The sequence below is a fragment of the Elephas maximus genome, chromosome 6 (assembly GCF_024166365.1).
Source record: "Elephas maximus indicus isolate mEleMax1 chromosome 6, mEleMax1 primary haplotype, whole genome shotgun sequence".
NCBI lineage: Eukaryota > Metazoa > Chordata > Mammalia > Proboscidea > Elephantidae > Elephas > Elephas maximus.
Window position 1 is genome coordinate 88,489,751 of NC_064824.1, and position 16,342 is coordinate 88,506,092.

Below are 16,342 nucleotides of genomic sequence, written 5' to 3' on the forward strand. Positions count from 1 at the left end.
CATGGAAGTCAATAGGTAAAAAGATCACAATAATCAAAAAGAGGGACTAAATACAGGAGGCACTGAACTGCCAGATGGAGAGTGATACAAGGCAATATAGAACGATACAAGTTAGGTTTTTACTTAGAAAAATAGGGGTAAATAATAAGGTAACCACAAAAAGGAATACCAACTCCATAACTCAAGATAAAAACCAAGAAAAACGTAACGACTCAACTAACATAAAGTCAAACATTATGAAAATGAGGATCTCACAATTTACTAAGAAAAACGCCTCAGCACAAAAAAGTATGTGGAAAAATGAAATGGCCAACAACACACATGAAAAGGCATCAAAACGACAGCACTAAAAACTTATTTATCTATAATTACGCTGAATGTCAATGGACTAAATGCACCAATAAAGAGACAGAGAGTCATGGACTGGATAAAGAAACACGATCCATCTATATGCTGCCTACAAGAGACACACCTTAGACTTAGAGACACGAACAAACTAAAACTCAAAGCATGGAAAAAAATATATCAAGCAAACAATAAGCAAAAAAGAAGAGGAGTAGCAATATTAATTTCTGACAAAATAGACTTTAGACTTAAATCCACCACAAAGGATAAAGAAGGACACTATATAATGATAAAAGGGACAATTGATCAGGAAGACATAAACATATTAAATATTTATGCACCCAATGACAGGGCTGCAAGATACATAAATCAAATTTTAACAGAATTGAAAAGTGAGATAGAAACCTCCACAATTATACTAGGAGACTTCAACACACCACTTTCGGAGAAGGACAGGACATCCAGTAAGAAGCTCAATATGAGAGACACGGAAGACCTAATTACAACAATCAACCAACTTGACCTCATTGACTTATACAGAACTCTCCACCCAACTGCTGCAAAATATACTTTTTCTAGTGCACATGGAACATTCTCTAGAATAGACCACATATTAGGTCATAAAACAAACCTTTGCAGAGTCCAAAACATCGAAATATTACAAAGCATCTTCTCAGACCACAAGGCAATGAAACTAGAAATTAATAACAGAAAAACTAGGGAAAAGAAATCAAATACTTGGAAACTGAACAATACCCTCCTGAAAAAAGACTGGGTTATAGAAGACATCAAGGAGGGAATAAGGAAATTCATAGAATGCAACGAGAATGAAAATACTTCCTATCAAAACCTCTGGGACACAGCAAAAGCAGTGCTCAGAGGCCAATTTAGATCGATAAATGCACACATACAAAAAGAAGAAAGAGCCAAAATCAGAGAACTGTCCCGACAACTTGAGCAAATAGAAAGTGAGCAACAAAAGAACCCATCAAGCACCAGAAGAAAACAAATAATAAAAATTAGAGCTGAACTAAATGAATTAGACAACAGAAAAACAATTGAAAGAATTAACAAAGCCAAAAGCTGGTTCTTTGAAAACATTAACAAAATTGATAAACCATTGGCTAGACTGACTAAAGAAATACAGGAAAGGAAACAAATAACCCAAATAAAAAACGAGAAGGACCACATCACAACAGAACCAAATGAAATTAAAAGAATCATTTCAGATTACTATGAAAAATTGTACTCTAACAAATTTGAAAACCTAGAAGAAATGGATGAATCCTTGGAAAAACACTACCTACCTAAACTAACACATTCAGAAGTAGAACAACTAAATAGACCCATAACAAAAAAAGAGATTGAAACGGTAATCAAAAAACTTCCAACAAAAAAAAGTCCTGGCCCGGACGGCTTCACTGCAGAGTTCTACCAAACCTTCAGAGAAGACTTAACACCACTACTACTGAAGGTATTTCAAAGCATAGAAAATGACGGAATACTACCCAACTCATTCTATGAAGCCACCATCTCCCTGATACCAAAACCAGGTAAAGACATTACAAAAAAAGAAAATTATAGACTTTTTATCCCTCATGAACATAGATGCAAAAATCCTCAACAAAATTCTAGCCAATAGAATCCAACAACACATCAAAAAAATAATTCACCCTGATCAAGTGGGATTTATACCAGGTATGCAAGGCTGGTTTAATATCAGAAAAACCATTAATGTAATCCATCACATAAATAAAACAAAAGATAAAAACCACATGATCTTATCAATTGATGCAGAAAAGGCATTTGACAAAGTTCAACACCCATTTATGATAAAAACTCTTACCAAAATAGGAATTGAAGGAAAATTCCTCAACATAATAAAGGGCATCTATGCAAAGCCAACAGCCAATATCACTCTAAATGGAGAGAACCTGAAAGCATTTCCCTTGAGAACGGGAACCAGACAAGGATGCCCTTTATCACTGCTCTTATTCAACATCGTGCTAGAAGTCCTAGCCAGGGCAATTAGGCTAGACAAAGAAATAAAGGGTATCCGGATTGGCAAGGAGGAAGTAAAGCTATCACTATTTGCAGATGACATGATCGTATACACAGAAAACCCTAAGGAATCCTCCAGAAAACTACTGAAACTAATAGAAGAGTTTGGCAGAGTCTCAGGTTATAAAATAAACATACAAAAATCACTTGGATTCCTCTACATCAACAGAAAGAACACCGAAGAGGAAATAACCAAATCAATACCATTCACAGTAGCCCCCAAGAAGATAAAACACTTAGGAATAAATCTTACCAAGGATGTAAAAGACCCATACAAAGAAAACTACTAAGCTCTACTACAAGAAATTCAAAAGGACATACTTAAGTGGAAAAACATACCCTGCTCATGGATAGGAAGACTTAACATAGTAAAAATGTCTATTCTACCAAAACCCATCTATACATATAACACACTTCCGATCCAAATTCCAATGTCATATTTTAAGGGGATAGAGAAACAAATCACCAATTTCATATGGAAGGGAAAGATCCCCCGGATAAGCAAAGCATTACTGAAAAAGAAGAAGAAAGTGGGAGGCCTCACTCTACCAGATTTCAGAACCTATTATACAGCCACAGTAGTCAAAACAGCCTGGTACTGGTACAACAACAGGCACATAGACCAATGGAACAGAATTGAGAATCCAGATATAAATCCATCCATGTATGAGCAACTGATATTTGACAAAGGACCAGTGTCAGTTAATTGGGGAAAAAATAGTCTTTTTAACAAATGGTGCTGGCATAACTGGATATCCATTTGCAAAAATATGAAACAGGACCCATACCTCACACCATGCACAAAAACTAACTCCAAGTGGATCAAAGACCTAAACATAAAGACTAAAACGATAAAGATCATGGAAGAAAAAATAGGGACAACCCTAGGAGCCCTAATACAGGGCATAAACAGAATACAAAACATTACCAAAAATGATGAAGAGAAACCAGATAACTGGGAGCTCCTAAAAATCAAACACCTATGCTCATCTAAAGACTTCACCAAAAGAGTAAAAAGACCACCTACTGAATGGGAAAGAATTTTCAGCTATGACATCTCAGACCAGCACCTGATCTCTAAAATCTACATGATTCTGTCAAAACTCAACCACAAAAAGACAAACAACCCAATCAAGAAGTGGGCAAAGGATATGAACACACATTTCACTGAAGAAGATATTCAGGCAGCCAACAGATACATAAGAAAATGCTCCCGATCATTAGCCATTAGAGAAATGCAAATTAAAACTACGATGAGTTTCCATCTCACACCAACTAGGCTGGCATTAATCCAAAAAACACAAAATAATAAATGTTGGAGAGGCTGTGGAGAGACTGGAACTCTCATACACTGCTGGTAGGAATGTAAAATGGTACAACCACTTTGGAAATCTATCTGGCGTTATCTTAAACAGTTAGAAATAGAACTACCATACAACCCAGAAATCCCACTCCTCGGAATATACCCTAGAGATACAAGAGCCTTCACACAAACAGATATATGCACACCCATGTTTATTGCAGCTCTGTTTACAATAGCAAAAAGCTGGAAGCAACCAAGGTGTGTATCAACGGATGAATGGGTAAATAAATTATGGTATATTCACACAATGGAATACTACGCATCGATAAAGAACAGTGACGAATCTCTGAAACATTTCCTAACATGGAGGAATCTGGAAGGCATTATGCTGAGCGAAATGAGTCAGAGGCAAAAGGACAAATATTGTATAAGACCACTATTATAAGATCTTGAGAAATAGTAAAAACTGAGAAGAACACATACTTTTGTGGTTACGAAGGGGGGAGGGAGGGAGGGACGGAGGGAGAGGGTTTTTTATTGATCAATCAGTAGATAAGAACTGCTTTGGGTGAAGGGAAAGACAACACTCAATACATGGAAGGTCAGCCCAATTGGACTGGACTAAAAGCAAAGAGCTTTCCGGGATAAAATGAATGCTTCAAAGGTCAGCGGAGCAGGGGCGGGGGTCTGGGGAACATGGTTTGAGGGGACTTCTAAGTCAATTGGCAAAACAATTCTATTATGAAAACATTCTGCATCCCACTTTGAAATGTGGTGTCTGGGGTCTTAAATGCTAACAAGCGGCCATCTAAGATGCATCAATTGGTCTCAACCCACCTGGAGCAAAGGAAAATGAAGAACACCATGGTCACACGACAACTAAGAACCCAAGAGACAGAAAGGGCCACATGAACCAGAGACCTACATCATCCTGAGACCAGAAGAACTAGTTGGTGCCCGGCCACAATCGATGACTGCCCTGTCAGGGAGCACAACAGAGAACTCCTGAGGGAGCAGGAGATCAGTGGGATGCAGACCCCAAATTCTCATGAAAAGACCATACTTAATGGTCTGACTGAGACTGGAGGAATCCCGGCGGCAATGCTCCGAAGACCTTCTGTTGGCACAGGACAGGAACCATCCCCGAAGACAACTCATCAGACATGAAAGGGACTGGTCAGCACGGGGGAGAGAGAGGCTGATGAAGAGTGAGCTAATTAAATCAGGTGGACACTTGAGAGTGTGTTGGCAACTCTTGACTGGAGGGGGGATGGGAAGATAGAGAGAGAGGGAAGCTGGCAAAATTGTCACGAAACAAGAGACTGAAAGGGCTGACTCAATAGGGGGAGAGCAACTGGGAGAAGGGAGTAAGATGTATGTAAACTTACATGTGACAGACTGATTGGATTTGTAAATGTTCACCTGAAGCTTAATAAAAGTTAATTAAAAAAAAAAAAAAATGGGCAAAGGGTATGAACAGGCACTTCACCAAAGATGACATTCAGGCTGCTACCAGATACATAAAGAAATGCTCACGATCATTAGCCATTAGAGAAATATAAATCAAAACTACAATGAGATACCATCTCACCCCAACAAGGCTAGCATTAATCCAAAAAACACAAAATAATAAATGCTGGAGAGGTTGTGGAGAGACTGGAACACTTACACACTGCTGGTGGGAATGTAAAATGGTACAACCACTTTGGAAATCGATTTGGCACTTCCTTAAAAAGCTAGAAATAGAACTACTATTTTTTATTTTATATGATCCAGCAATTCCACTCCTTGGACTATATCCTAGAGAAATAAGAGCCATCACACAAATAGATACATGCACACCCGTGTTCACTGCAGCACTGTTTACAATAGCAAAAAGATGGAAGCAACGAAGGCACCCATCAACAGATGAATGAATAAATTACAGTATATTCACACAATGGAAAGCTACGCAATGATAAAGAACAACGATGATTCCGCGAAACATCTCACAACATGGATGAATCTGGAAGGCATATGTTGAATGAAATTAGTTGCAGAAGGACAACTATTGTATGAGACCACTATTATAAGAACTCAAGAAAAGGTTTAAACACAGAAGAAAACATTCTTTGATGGTTATGAGGGTGGGGAGGGAGGGAAAGGGGGATTCACCACCTAGATAAAAAACAAAAAAAACCTAGATAGTAAACAAGAATTATGTTAGGTGAAGGGAAGAACAACACATAATACAGGAGAAGTCAGAACAACCAGACTAAACCAAAAGCTAAGAAGTTTCCTGAACACAACCAAACATTTTGAGGGACGGAGTAGCAGGCACAAGGGTCTGGGGACCATGGTTTCAGTGAACATCTAGGTCAACTGGCTTAACAAAGTTTAAGAAAACGTTCTGCATCCCACTTTGGTGAGTGGCGTCTGGGGTCTTAAAACCTTGCGAACGGCCTTCTAAGATGCATCAATAGGTCCCAACCTACTTGGAGCAAAGGAGAATGAAGAACATCAAAGATACAAGGAAAATATTAGCCCAAGAGACAAAAGGGTCAAATAAACTAGAGACTCCATCAGCCTGAGACCAGAAGAAACAGATGGTACCCAGCTACCACGAATGACCACCCTCACAGGGAACACAACAAAGAGTCCCTGACAGAGCAGGAAAAAAAGTTGGGTGCAGAACTCAAATTCATGTAAAAAGACCAGACTTAATGGTCTGACTGAGACTAGAGGGACCCAGAAGACATGTCTCCTGCACGCTCTGTTAACCCAGAACTAAAACCATTCCCAAAGCCAACTCTTCAGACAAAGATTAAACTGAACTATAAAACATAAAATAATATTTGTGAAGAGAGTGCTTCTTAGTTCAAGTAGATACACGAGACTAAATGGGCAGCTCCTGTCTGGAGGCGAGATGAGAAGGCAGAAAGGGACAGAAGCTGGTTGAATGGACACAGGATATCCCTATCCCGGGGTAGAAAAGGGGAGTATGCTGTCACATTATAGGGATAGCAACTAGGGTCACATAACAGTATGCATATAAATTTTTGTATGAGAAACTAACTTGAGCTTGAAACCTTCATCTAAAGCACAATTAGAAAAAAAAAAAAAAAAAAGATTGAGCCTTCAAAAACATCTACTAGAAGTAAAAGATAGGAAACAAGCAGGCCCAGAAACGAAAGCAGAACAATGTAGTTCAGCAGAGTATGGAGCAAATGGAGAAGGGAATGAGTGCTACTAATGGCTTAAGAATCAACCTCTTTGAAGAGGGTCTCTTTCCCTATCTAAATTAACTAGCTGCCATTGACTCCAACTCATGGCAACCCCATGTTTCTCAGAGTAGAACTGTGCTCCATAAGGTTATCAGTGGCTGATTTTTCAGAAGTAGATCACCAGGCCCTTCTCCTGAGGCACCTTTGAGTGAACTAGAACAGCCAACCTTTCAATTAGCAGCCAAGCACATGAAACATTTGCACCTAAATTTAAAAAAAACAACCAAAACCAAACCCGTTGCAGTCGAGTTGATTCTGACTCATAGCGACCCTACAGGACAGAGTAGAACTGCCCCATAGAGTTTCCAAGGAATGCCTGCTGGATTCGAACTGCTTACTTTTTTTGGTTAGCAGCCATAGCACTTAACCACTACGCCACCAGAGTTTCCACACCTAAATTAGGTCCATCTAAATTCAGCTCTCTCATAACTGTATTTTTCCTTTAAGATGTTTATCAGGGTTGGTAACTAAATATTACGATTGCTTAAATATGTTTCATGTCTTCTCTTTCAGATTTCAAAAACCCATAAGGAACAAACATTAAGAACATCAAGTAGTCCAGACTGGCTACAAGATAGCAAAAAAAAAAAAAAAAAAGAAATAGAAGTGCTTAAATAGTGCCTTCCATCAACAGAACAGAAAAAGTATTATTGAATTCATGAAGTAAACTGGAGCCAAATCTTTTGAAACCCAGGCTGGGAAGTTTTTATTTATTCTCTAGACAGGAAGGCACCTCTGAGAGCTTCTGAGCAGAGGAATGGCAGGCACTGAAGTAGATTTAGGAAGATTAATCTGAACCTACACAAATCGGGGAGAAAAGGGGTAGGTCCATTAAACAAGTTTCTGCAAAATGAACAAGTGATAAATTTTAGACTGTTCACATTTGACTTAACAGGAAGAGATAGGTGTATAGGAAGACTTAGATAATTTTAGCAATCTAGATGAGAGTGACAAGAGGAACAGAAAGTACAGACGAGGAGTAAGGTTTACACACAAATTTGAGGTACAAATGAGACATTCAAGTGGTTGTGACTAGCACTAGAGCTCAGGGTAAATCAGGGTTAGAGATACAAATTTTAGAATTAACTTCAGAGAGGTGAGAGGTGATTTATTTCAGAACAAAAAATATCCAACGGCTGAATTGGCACTGGGGCAAGATAAGCAGTAGAAGTAATAGAACAGCAAGACAGTGCCAGAAAAACCATGTAAGACCAGAACTCAAAGACAGGGGTTGCCTGACAATGTTAACCAGGGCCCAAAATCAGGGCAGTCAAGTCGATTATAACTCATAGTAATTCTACAGGACAGAAGAGAACTGCCCCATAGGGTTTCCAAGGTTGTAATCTTTACCAAAAAAGAGAAATGCTAAGCGTGTTCTTCCCTTTTGGTGTTCTACCTCCAGGTGTTTGCACATGTCACTATAATACTTTATCCTCTTAAGCTGCCCTTTGAAATCTTCTATTCAGCTCTTTTACTTCGTCACTTCTTCCTTCCGCTTTAGCTACTCGACGTTCAGGAGCAAGTTTCAGAATCTCTTCTGACATCCATTTTGATATTTTCTTTTTTTCCTGTCTTTTTAATGACCTCTTGCTTTCTTTATGTATAATGTCCTCGACGTCATTCCACAACTCATCTGGTCTTCGGTCATTAGTGTTCAACGGTGAAATCTATTCTTGAGATGGTCTCTAAGTTCAGGTGCAATATGCTCAAGGTTGTACTTTGGCTCTCATGGGCTTGTTCTAATTTTCTTCAGTTTCAACCTGAAATTGCATGTAAGCAATTGATGTTCTGTTCCACAGTCAGTCCCTGGCCTTGTTCTGACTGATGATATTGAGCTTTTCCATCATCTCTTTCCACAGATGTATCGATTTGATTCCTGTGTATCCCATCTGATGAGGTCTATACGTGTAGTCGCTGTTTACGTTGTTGAAAAAGGTATTTGCAATGAAAAAGTCATTGGTCTTGCAAAATTCTATCATGTGATCTCCAGCATCATTTCCATGATGAAAGGCCATATTTTCCAACTACCAATCCCTCTTCTTTTTCTCCAGCTTTCGCATTCCAATCATCAGTAATTACCAATGCATCCTGATTGCATGTTTGATCAATTTCAGACTACAGAATTTGGTAAAAATCTTCAATTTCTTTATCTTTGGCCTTAGTGGTTGGTGTGTAAATTTGAATAACAGCCGCATTACTTGGAATTCCTTGTAGGTGTACAGATATTATCCTATCACTGTCAGCAATGCACTTCAGGATAGATTTTGAAATGCTCTTTTTGTCGATGAATGCAATGCCATTCCTCTTTAATTTGTCATTCCTGGCAAAGTATATCAGATTGTCCAATTTAAAATGGCCAATACCAATCCATTTCAGCTCACTAATACCTAGGATATTAATGCTTATGTGGTCTTCATTTTTGACAATTTCTAATTTTCCAAGATTCACACTTCATAGAAGAAGAGAAAGTTACAGAAGAAAAATTCAAGCTTCAAGTTGCAATACTGAAGAATTCTGCTGGGAAAATATTAGATGACACAGCAAGCATTAAAAGAAGATGGAAGGACTACACAAGGTCACCATACCAAAAATAATTCACCAACATACAACCATTTCAGGAGGTACCATATGATCAGGGACCAATGGTACTAAAGGAAGAAGTCCAAGCTGCACTGAAGGCACTGGTAAAAAACAAGGCTCCAGGAATTGATAGAATACCAACTGAGAAGTTTCAACAAATGGATGCAGTACTGGAGTGCTCACTCATTTTGCCAAGAAATTTAGAATACAGCTACCTGGCCAACCGACTGGAAGAGATCATATTTATGCCTATTCCCCAAAAGGTGATCCAATCAAATGCAGATTATCGAACAATATCATTAATATCACAAGCAAGTAAAATTTTGCTGGAGATCATTCAAAAGCAGCTGCAGGAGTATATCGACAAGGAACTGCCAGAAAGTCAAGCCAGAGTCAGAAGAGGATGTGGAACCAGGGATATCATTGCTGATGTCAGATGGATGCTGGCTGAAAGCAGAGAATGCCCGTGTTTTATTGACTATGCAAAGGCATTTGACTGTGTGGATCATAACAAAGTATGGATAACATTGCGAAGAACAGAAACTGTGAACATTTAATTGTGCTCATGAGGAACCTGTACATAGATCAAGAGGCAGTTACACAGAGCAAAGAGATAACGCGTGGTTTAAATCAGGAAAGGTGCGTGTCAGGGTTGCGTCCTTTCACCATACTTATTCAATCTGTATGCTGAATAACCTGAAAAACGACTATACGAAGAAGAACGGGGCATCAGGATTGCAGAAAGACTCATTAATAATCTGCAATATACAGATGACACAACCTCACTTGCTGAAAGTGAAGAGAACTTGACACACTTAGTGATGAAGATCAAAGACCACAGCCTTCAGTATGGATTACACCTCAACATAAAGAAAACAAACATTCTCAAACTGCACCAACGAGCAACATCATGATAAACGGAGAAAGGAGGATTGAAGTTGTCAAAGATTTCATTTTACTTGGATCCACAATCAACATCCATGGAAACAGCAGTCAAGAAATCAAAAGACGCATTGCATTGGGCAAATCTGCTGCAAAAGACCTCTTTAAAGTGTTGAAAAGCAAAGAAGTCACCTTGAAGATTAAACTGCCCTTGACCCAAGCCATGGTGTTTTCAATCACCTCATATGCATGCAAAAGCTGGAAGATGAATAAGGAAGAAAAAGAATTGATGCCTCTGAATTATGGTGTTGGTGAAGAATACTGAGTATACCATGGACTACCAAAAGAACAAACAAATCTGTCTTGGAAGAAGTACAGCCAGAATGCTCCTTAGAAGCAAGGATGGTGAGGCTACGTCTCACATACTCTGGACATGTTATCAGGAGGGATCACATGCTTGGTAAAGTAGAGGGCCAATGAAAAAGAAGAAGACCCTCAACAAGATGGATTGACACAGTGGCTGCAACAATGGGCTCAAGCATTAACAACTGTGAGGTTGGCACAGGACCAGGCAGTGTTTCCTTCTGTTGTGCACAGGATCACTGCGAGTCGGATCCGACTCAACCACACCTAACAACCCAACAACAGTCTTTACAGAAGCAGATCGCCACATCCTTCTCCCATGGAACAGCTGGCTGGTGGTTTCAAACAGCTGACCCTACTGTTAGCAACCGAGCATTTAACCACTGTGCCACCAGGGCTCTTCCAACCATGCCAGGGGGACTTTTTTTCCTAGAAACACTTCCCACATCACCCTACCCCTTTATATATTTGTGGGTTGCGCTACTGTAGACTGATGACCTTGGCCTCAGATCCTTGCTTCAGCTGGTTTGTACCCACTCCAGGGCCTTATCAATGCCCCAAAACTCTTCCAGGCCTCACCTAATCAGTCAACATCTTGAAATGTGGTGCAGCATAAAGTCACACTGAACTGTAGGAATAAAAATCTCTTTTTCAAATAAATTAGTCTTGTTAACAAACATGTCATTCCAATTTGTTTCTCAAATAATTTGGTCTTTGCTCACAACTTCAAAAGAGCAGCAGCAATGATTACATAAACTGATTTTCTTAAGTATATTCTACATCTCTTCATAAGCTGGTTAGAGGTGCAAGGACAACTAATTTCAAGGCCTCAAAACAAAACAAAATCCTTCATTCATATAACAAATATTTGAGAGCAAGGTTCCTAGATACAGTGTTGAAAAACTAGACCACGTCGTCTAAAGCAATGATCATTCTTCTTCTGCCAAAAATATACTCCCATTCCCATACAGGAACCCATCAAGGCAAGTTCAAAAGAGATAAACCAAACCCGTTGCCCTTGAGTCGATTCCGACTCATAGCAAGCCTATAACCCAAAAACCAAACCCATTGCGGTCGAGTCGATTCCGACTCATAGCGGTCCCATAGGACAGGGCAGAACTGCCCCATAGAGTTTCCAAGGAGCGCCTGATGGATATAACTGCTCACCTTTTGGTCAGGAGCTGTAGCTCTTAACCACTACGCCACCAGGGTTTCCATAGCAACCCTACTGAACGCAGTTATTTGTCGAACTGTATGGTTTCCCCTTCAAGCGTACACAGCTGCTAGCTGGTGCTACTGATGCCAACCTTTCTAAGGTAATTGCTACCAGATTTCCTCTGCTAAGCTCAAGATGAACTGAGTTGCACTTTTAAAAATAAACACAATGTTTGTACACATACTCCACCAAGCCTCGCAACACTAGCCTGAAAGTTGCCAACGCCTGTACTAACTCCTGGAGCCATCCCATAAAGCTGAACAATAAAGTCACAACGTCAAACCACGAACACAGGTGCAGTAAGCATGCGTGTTTGTCACCTGCACAAAACATACCATAAAATAATGTTCTTCTAAGTTAACCTCTGCCGTGTCCCCCATCTACTCAACTTTGAATAAAGAAATGAGAGGAAGTCGTGTGAGGCTCAAGACTAGAGTCAAAATGGCAATAAAGGAAGGTGTTGTAGTAACGAAGGTACTAGTGGGAGAAAGGGCAAGCAATGGCGGAGGCCCGAGGGGCTCGGGACAGACACGGGGCTAAGAAGCGGGCCGGGGCTCGGGTCCCAGAGTTGCGCCTTGGTAGGTAGGGGGTGAGGCTGAAGGGTAAGGGGCGTGTGCGCTTCGGGACTTCGCGGCCAAAGGGTTCCCACCCCCTACCCTTTTCCCACTTCGGCGACCGCCGCTAACGAAACTGCCCTTGGCAGCTCACTCACGCACCTCGACTTGAGGCTCCACATCTCCGACAGTCCCAGCGCCCCACCACTCAGGAGGCTCCAGCAGGCGGGTACAGAGCGTCTGGATCACTCCACACGCCTCACGTATCTTACGTCAGACCGCCTCGTTGCCGCCCAGCATCGCCCAGCGCCGCCGGACAAAGATGACAAGTCCTCCAGGCGGCCAGAGCGGCCCACTGCGGCTTCTTCCGCTATGCGAGGCCGAGGGCCGGACAGCCGCAGACCTAGGACACTACTGTGGGCGTGGGAAGGAGGGATGGGGCGGGGCCTTTGGCGGGGCCGGGGGCCGGGACTGGAAGTGAAGATCGAGGAGGAAGACGTGGGGCGGAGTCGGAGGAACGGAGAAAATAGTAGTTGGAGGATTGCGAGGAAAAGATAGTGCCCTCTAGAGGCTGTTTTGGGAAAAACCCAACTGGCCTCAAATCCGTTGCCGTTGAGTGGATTGCGACCCTACGGGGCAGAGTAGAACTGTCCGATAGACTCGTATGAATCACAATGGACTCGATGGCAATGGGTTTGTTTGGTTTTTCATAGGGTTTCCAAGGAGTGGTTGATGGATTCGAACTTCCAACCTTTTGGTTTACAGCTGTAGCTCTTAACCACTGCTCCACCAGGTCTCCTTTCTAGACTAGGCTAAACCAAACCAAAACAAAACAAAAAACATCTGCTGCCATTGAGTCTTCTAGGCCCATAGTGACCCTACAGAACAGAGTAAAACTGTCGCATAGGATTTCCAAGGCTGTAAATGTTTATGGAAGCAGACATTCACATCCTTTTTACCCCAGACCTTTCAGTTAGTAGCCAAGCACTGAGCCACCAGGGCTCCAGCCTAGACTAAACCTGCATAATTCTTCTAGTGGCGGTTGATATGAAAGAAATTTCTGGAATGTTAATGTTTTTAATTAAAAATTAAAGTTGATACTCTTTTCTTTGAGACTCAAACAAATGAAGTGCATTTGATAACAGGACATTCACTTAGTTTATTCCTAACCCAACATACAAGAACTTCTTTCACCTTAGGATTGGGACATCTCCAGTTTTCTTGGAAAAGTTGTAGATGCCTCCACTTCGTCAATGACAGAATTATCCATTAAGAAGTGGTATATTTTCACCATCTAAACTAAAAGTTACTGTTATCAGTTAAAGTGTAATCCAGAAAGTAGTTTATTCTTAAATGAAACCAGGATTTAACTCATCTACTAGGACTGGGGAAACCCTGGTGGCGTAGTGGTTAAGTGCTACGGCTGGTACCCAAGAGGTCGGCAGTTCGAATCTGCCAGGCGCTCCTTGGAAACTCTATGGGGTAGTTCTGCTCCGACCTGTAGGGTCGCTCTGAGTCGGAATCAACTCAATGGCAGTGGTTTTTTTGTTTTTTTTGGGGGGGGGGTATTAGGATTGGTTCAGAAGAATGTTTCTATGCATCCAGCTCCACCCAGATACCAGCATCAAACATTCATCAACACTAAAATTTGACACATTTATCATCAAGAAGGAATTCGGTGAAGAATTTCAGGGAATTATTCTGATATTTAAGAACATACTCTGCCAGGCATTTGATGAAAGACTGCATTTCTAACCTAGGTCAAATATAATAACCAAATGCCCACTGAAAACGAAAGAAGAAATAACAGATCTCACAATTAGAACTTCTGACCTGCAATTCAGTTTTTAACTGACCTTAAGACACCCCCCATTTGACAGTACCATCATGTGAAATTCAGTGTGTACAAAAATGAACTGGTCATCTGATCCAGCTGCATTTACTAGAAAGAGCCTGGGCTTTCCTGTTAGACAGCCTTAGATAAAAATCTTCCTTGTCCCTCTAGCTTCATGAGCAAGCGACTTGTGTTGCCGAAGGCCCTATACCCAAAAAGCCCACTCCCGTCGAGTGGATTCCAACTCATAGCAATCCTATAGGACAGAGTAGAACTGCCACATAGAGTTTCCAAGGAGCGCCTGGCAGATTTGAACTGCCCACTTCTTGGTTAGCAGCCGTAGCACTTAACCACTACGCCACCAGGGTTTCCATGGCCCTATACTAAAAAAATACTAGAAGGTTAATTTTTAAAAAATTAAAAAAAAAAAAAAGTTGCCTTTTAGTCAACTCCTACTTACGGTGAGCTCATGTGTTTCAGAGTTGTACTGTGCTCCATAGGGTTTTCAATTTTTCAGAAGTAGATCACCAGGCCTTTGTTCTGAGGTGCATCTGGATGGACTGGAACCACCAATCTTTCAGTTAGTAGCCCAGAGCATTAACCGAGAAGTGCAGCCTGCCCGCAGGCACCACCAAAAAGGAGCTGAAAGCTGTCTTGGTAGGAAGCTCCTAATTGATAAACTGTACCCTGTCTTCTGAGTTGTTCCTGTTATTTCCAAGTTGATCCTGATCTCAAGTTGTAGCTGTTAACTTACCTAATAAACCCAGTAATCATGAGTATGGCCTGTGAGTTCAAATGGACACTGCAATGAATTATCGAACCCAGTAGAGAAGTAGAGGTGCTGTGGGGAGGGTGGCTTGTGTCAGAATTGGGAAAGTCAGAGAGTGGAGGTGTGTCTGATCTCCACCCCACAGAAATCAGCTTTGGGCTGATAGTGATTCTCATCATCCACCCCCCACCCCGCCCCTTGAAGTTAGACGAGGTCAGATGCCACCACATTACAATTCTGAAGGCCTAAATCAAGTTTGATCTTCCTGAAATAGTCTCTTACTCTACCCCATACTGAAATCTCCTTTTCTGAACTCCATCTACACTTTCAATTAGTATCATAGTTCATCACTCACTTCTTGCCTTATTGTTGGCTGTGTTAACCTTCTCTCTCAAACAAATTATACATTCCTTGAGGGTAGGCACTGCATCTTATATTTTGTTTGAATCTTTAAAAACTAGTGCTGGCACTATTGTAAGAAGGCATACAAATTTGATGTACTAATTTACTCATTAGGAAAGAGGTTTTGTGTGCGAAGAACTCTGTGTGTATTTTAATCATTGGAAACCCAGCAGGATTGTGGAAAATAAGGTTGTAAAATGTATTTGTCAAAATGCAAGTGGCCTCTGAATTAAGTACCCACAACATGTGAAAGATTGTCCAGAAGCCAACACAGTGGCAGAATGGCAGGGAAGTGACTCCCTCTAGTCTCTCTGGTTGGAAATTATATTCTCAGCTCCCAACAGCACTTCTCTTAAGGCACTTACCATCTACTCCCTTGTATTGTAGGTATGAGGTGAGCAGTCTTATAAAAGTCTCTTTGGGGCTTCTTGGACTCCACAATTTTGGTAGTCTCTTAAATTGAGTAATGAAATCTTCTGGATCCTTTTCATTCCTTCTTACTCAATACCCAAAGTAAGTTAACTAAGCCCTTCTGCAAGGCTAATATTCAGTTAGGAAGCCAGTAAGACCATAGGATTCATAAACATTGGTAACAGTCATGGGCCACTGCCAGCTAACCCAGCTACTCTGGCCCCAAAGAGCTCCACATGGGCACGGCTAAGCAAACCAACCTGGCACTCATCAGCTAGCTGGCCACAGCTATCTACACTAGGTTCCATTTCCATTTGGTCATAGTAGACCCAGATTCTTGATGGGGAGACACCACACCC

At 41.0% G+C, this 16,342-nt stretch overlaps 1 protein-coding gene across 5 annotated transcripts in view; it reads right to left on the reverse strand.

The window, feature by feature from the left end:
* The window catches only part of HIBCH (3-hydroxyisobutyryl-CoA hydrolase), a 94,050-nt gene extending 81,068 nt beyond the window's left edge, over positions 1-12,982 (reverse strand). For 4 of the 5 annotated variants that reach the window (XR_007517885.1, XR_007517886.1, XM_049887696.1 and 1 more), the window contains exon 1: positions 12,730-12,981. Coding sequence is in view for 3 of the 5 variants with exons in the window: in XM_049887696.1 (XP_049743653.1) it covers positions 12,730-12,749 (20 nt within the window). In the remaining 2 variants the exon portion in view is untranslated. Of the gene's footprint in view, positions 1-12,729 lie in introns of all 5 variants that reach the window. The other variant, XM_049887697.1, reaches the window with a different exon arrangement.
* Between the last annotated feature and the right edge of the window lie 3,360 nt (positions 12,983-16,342).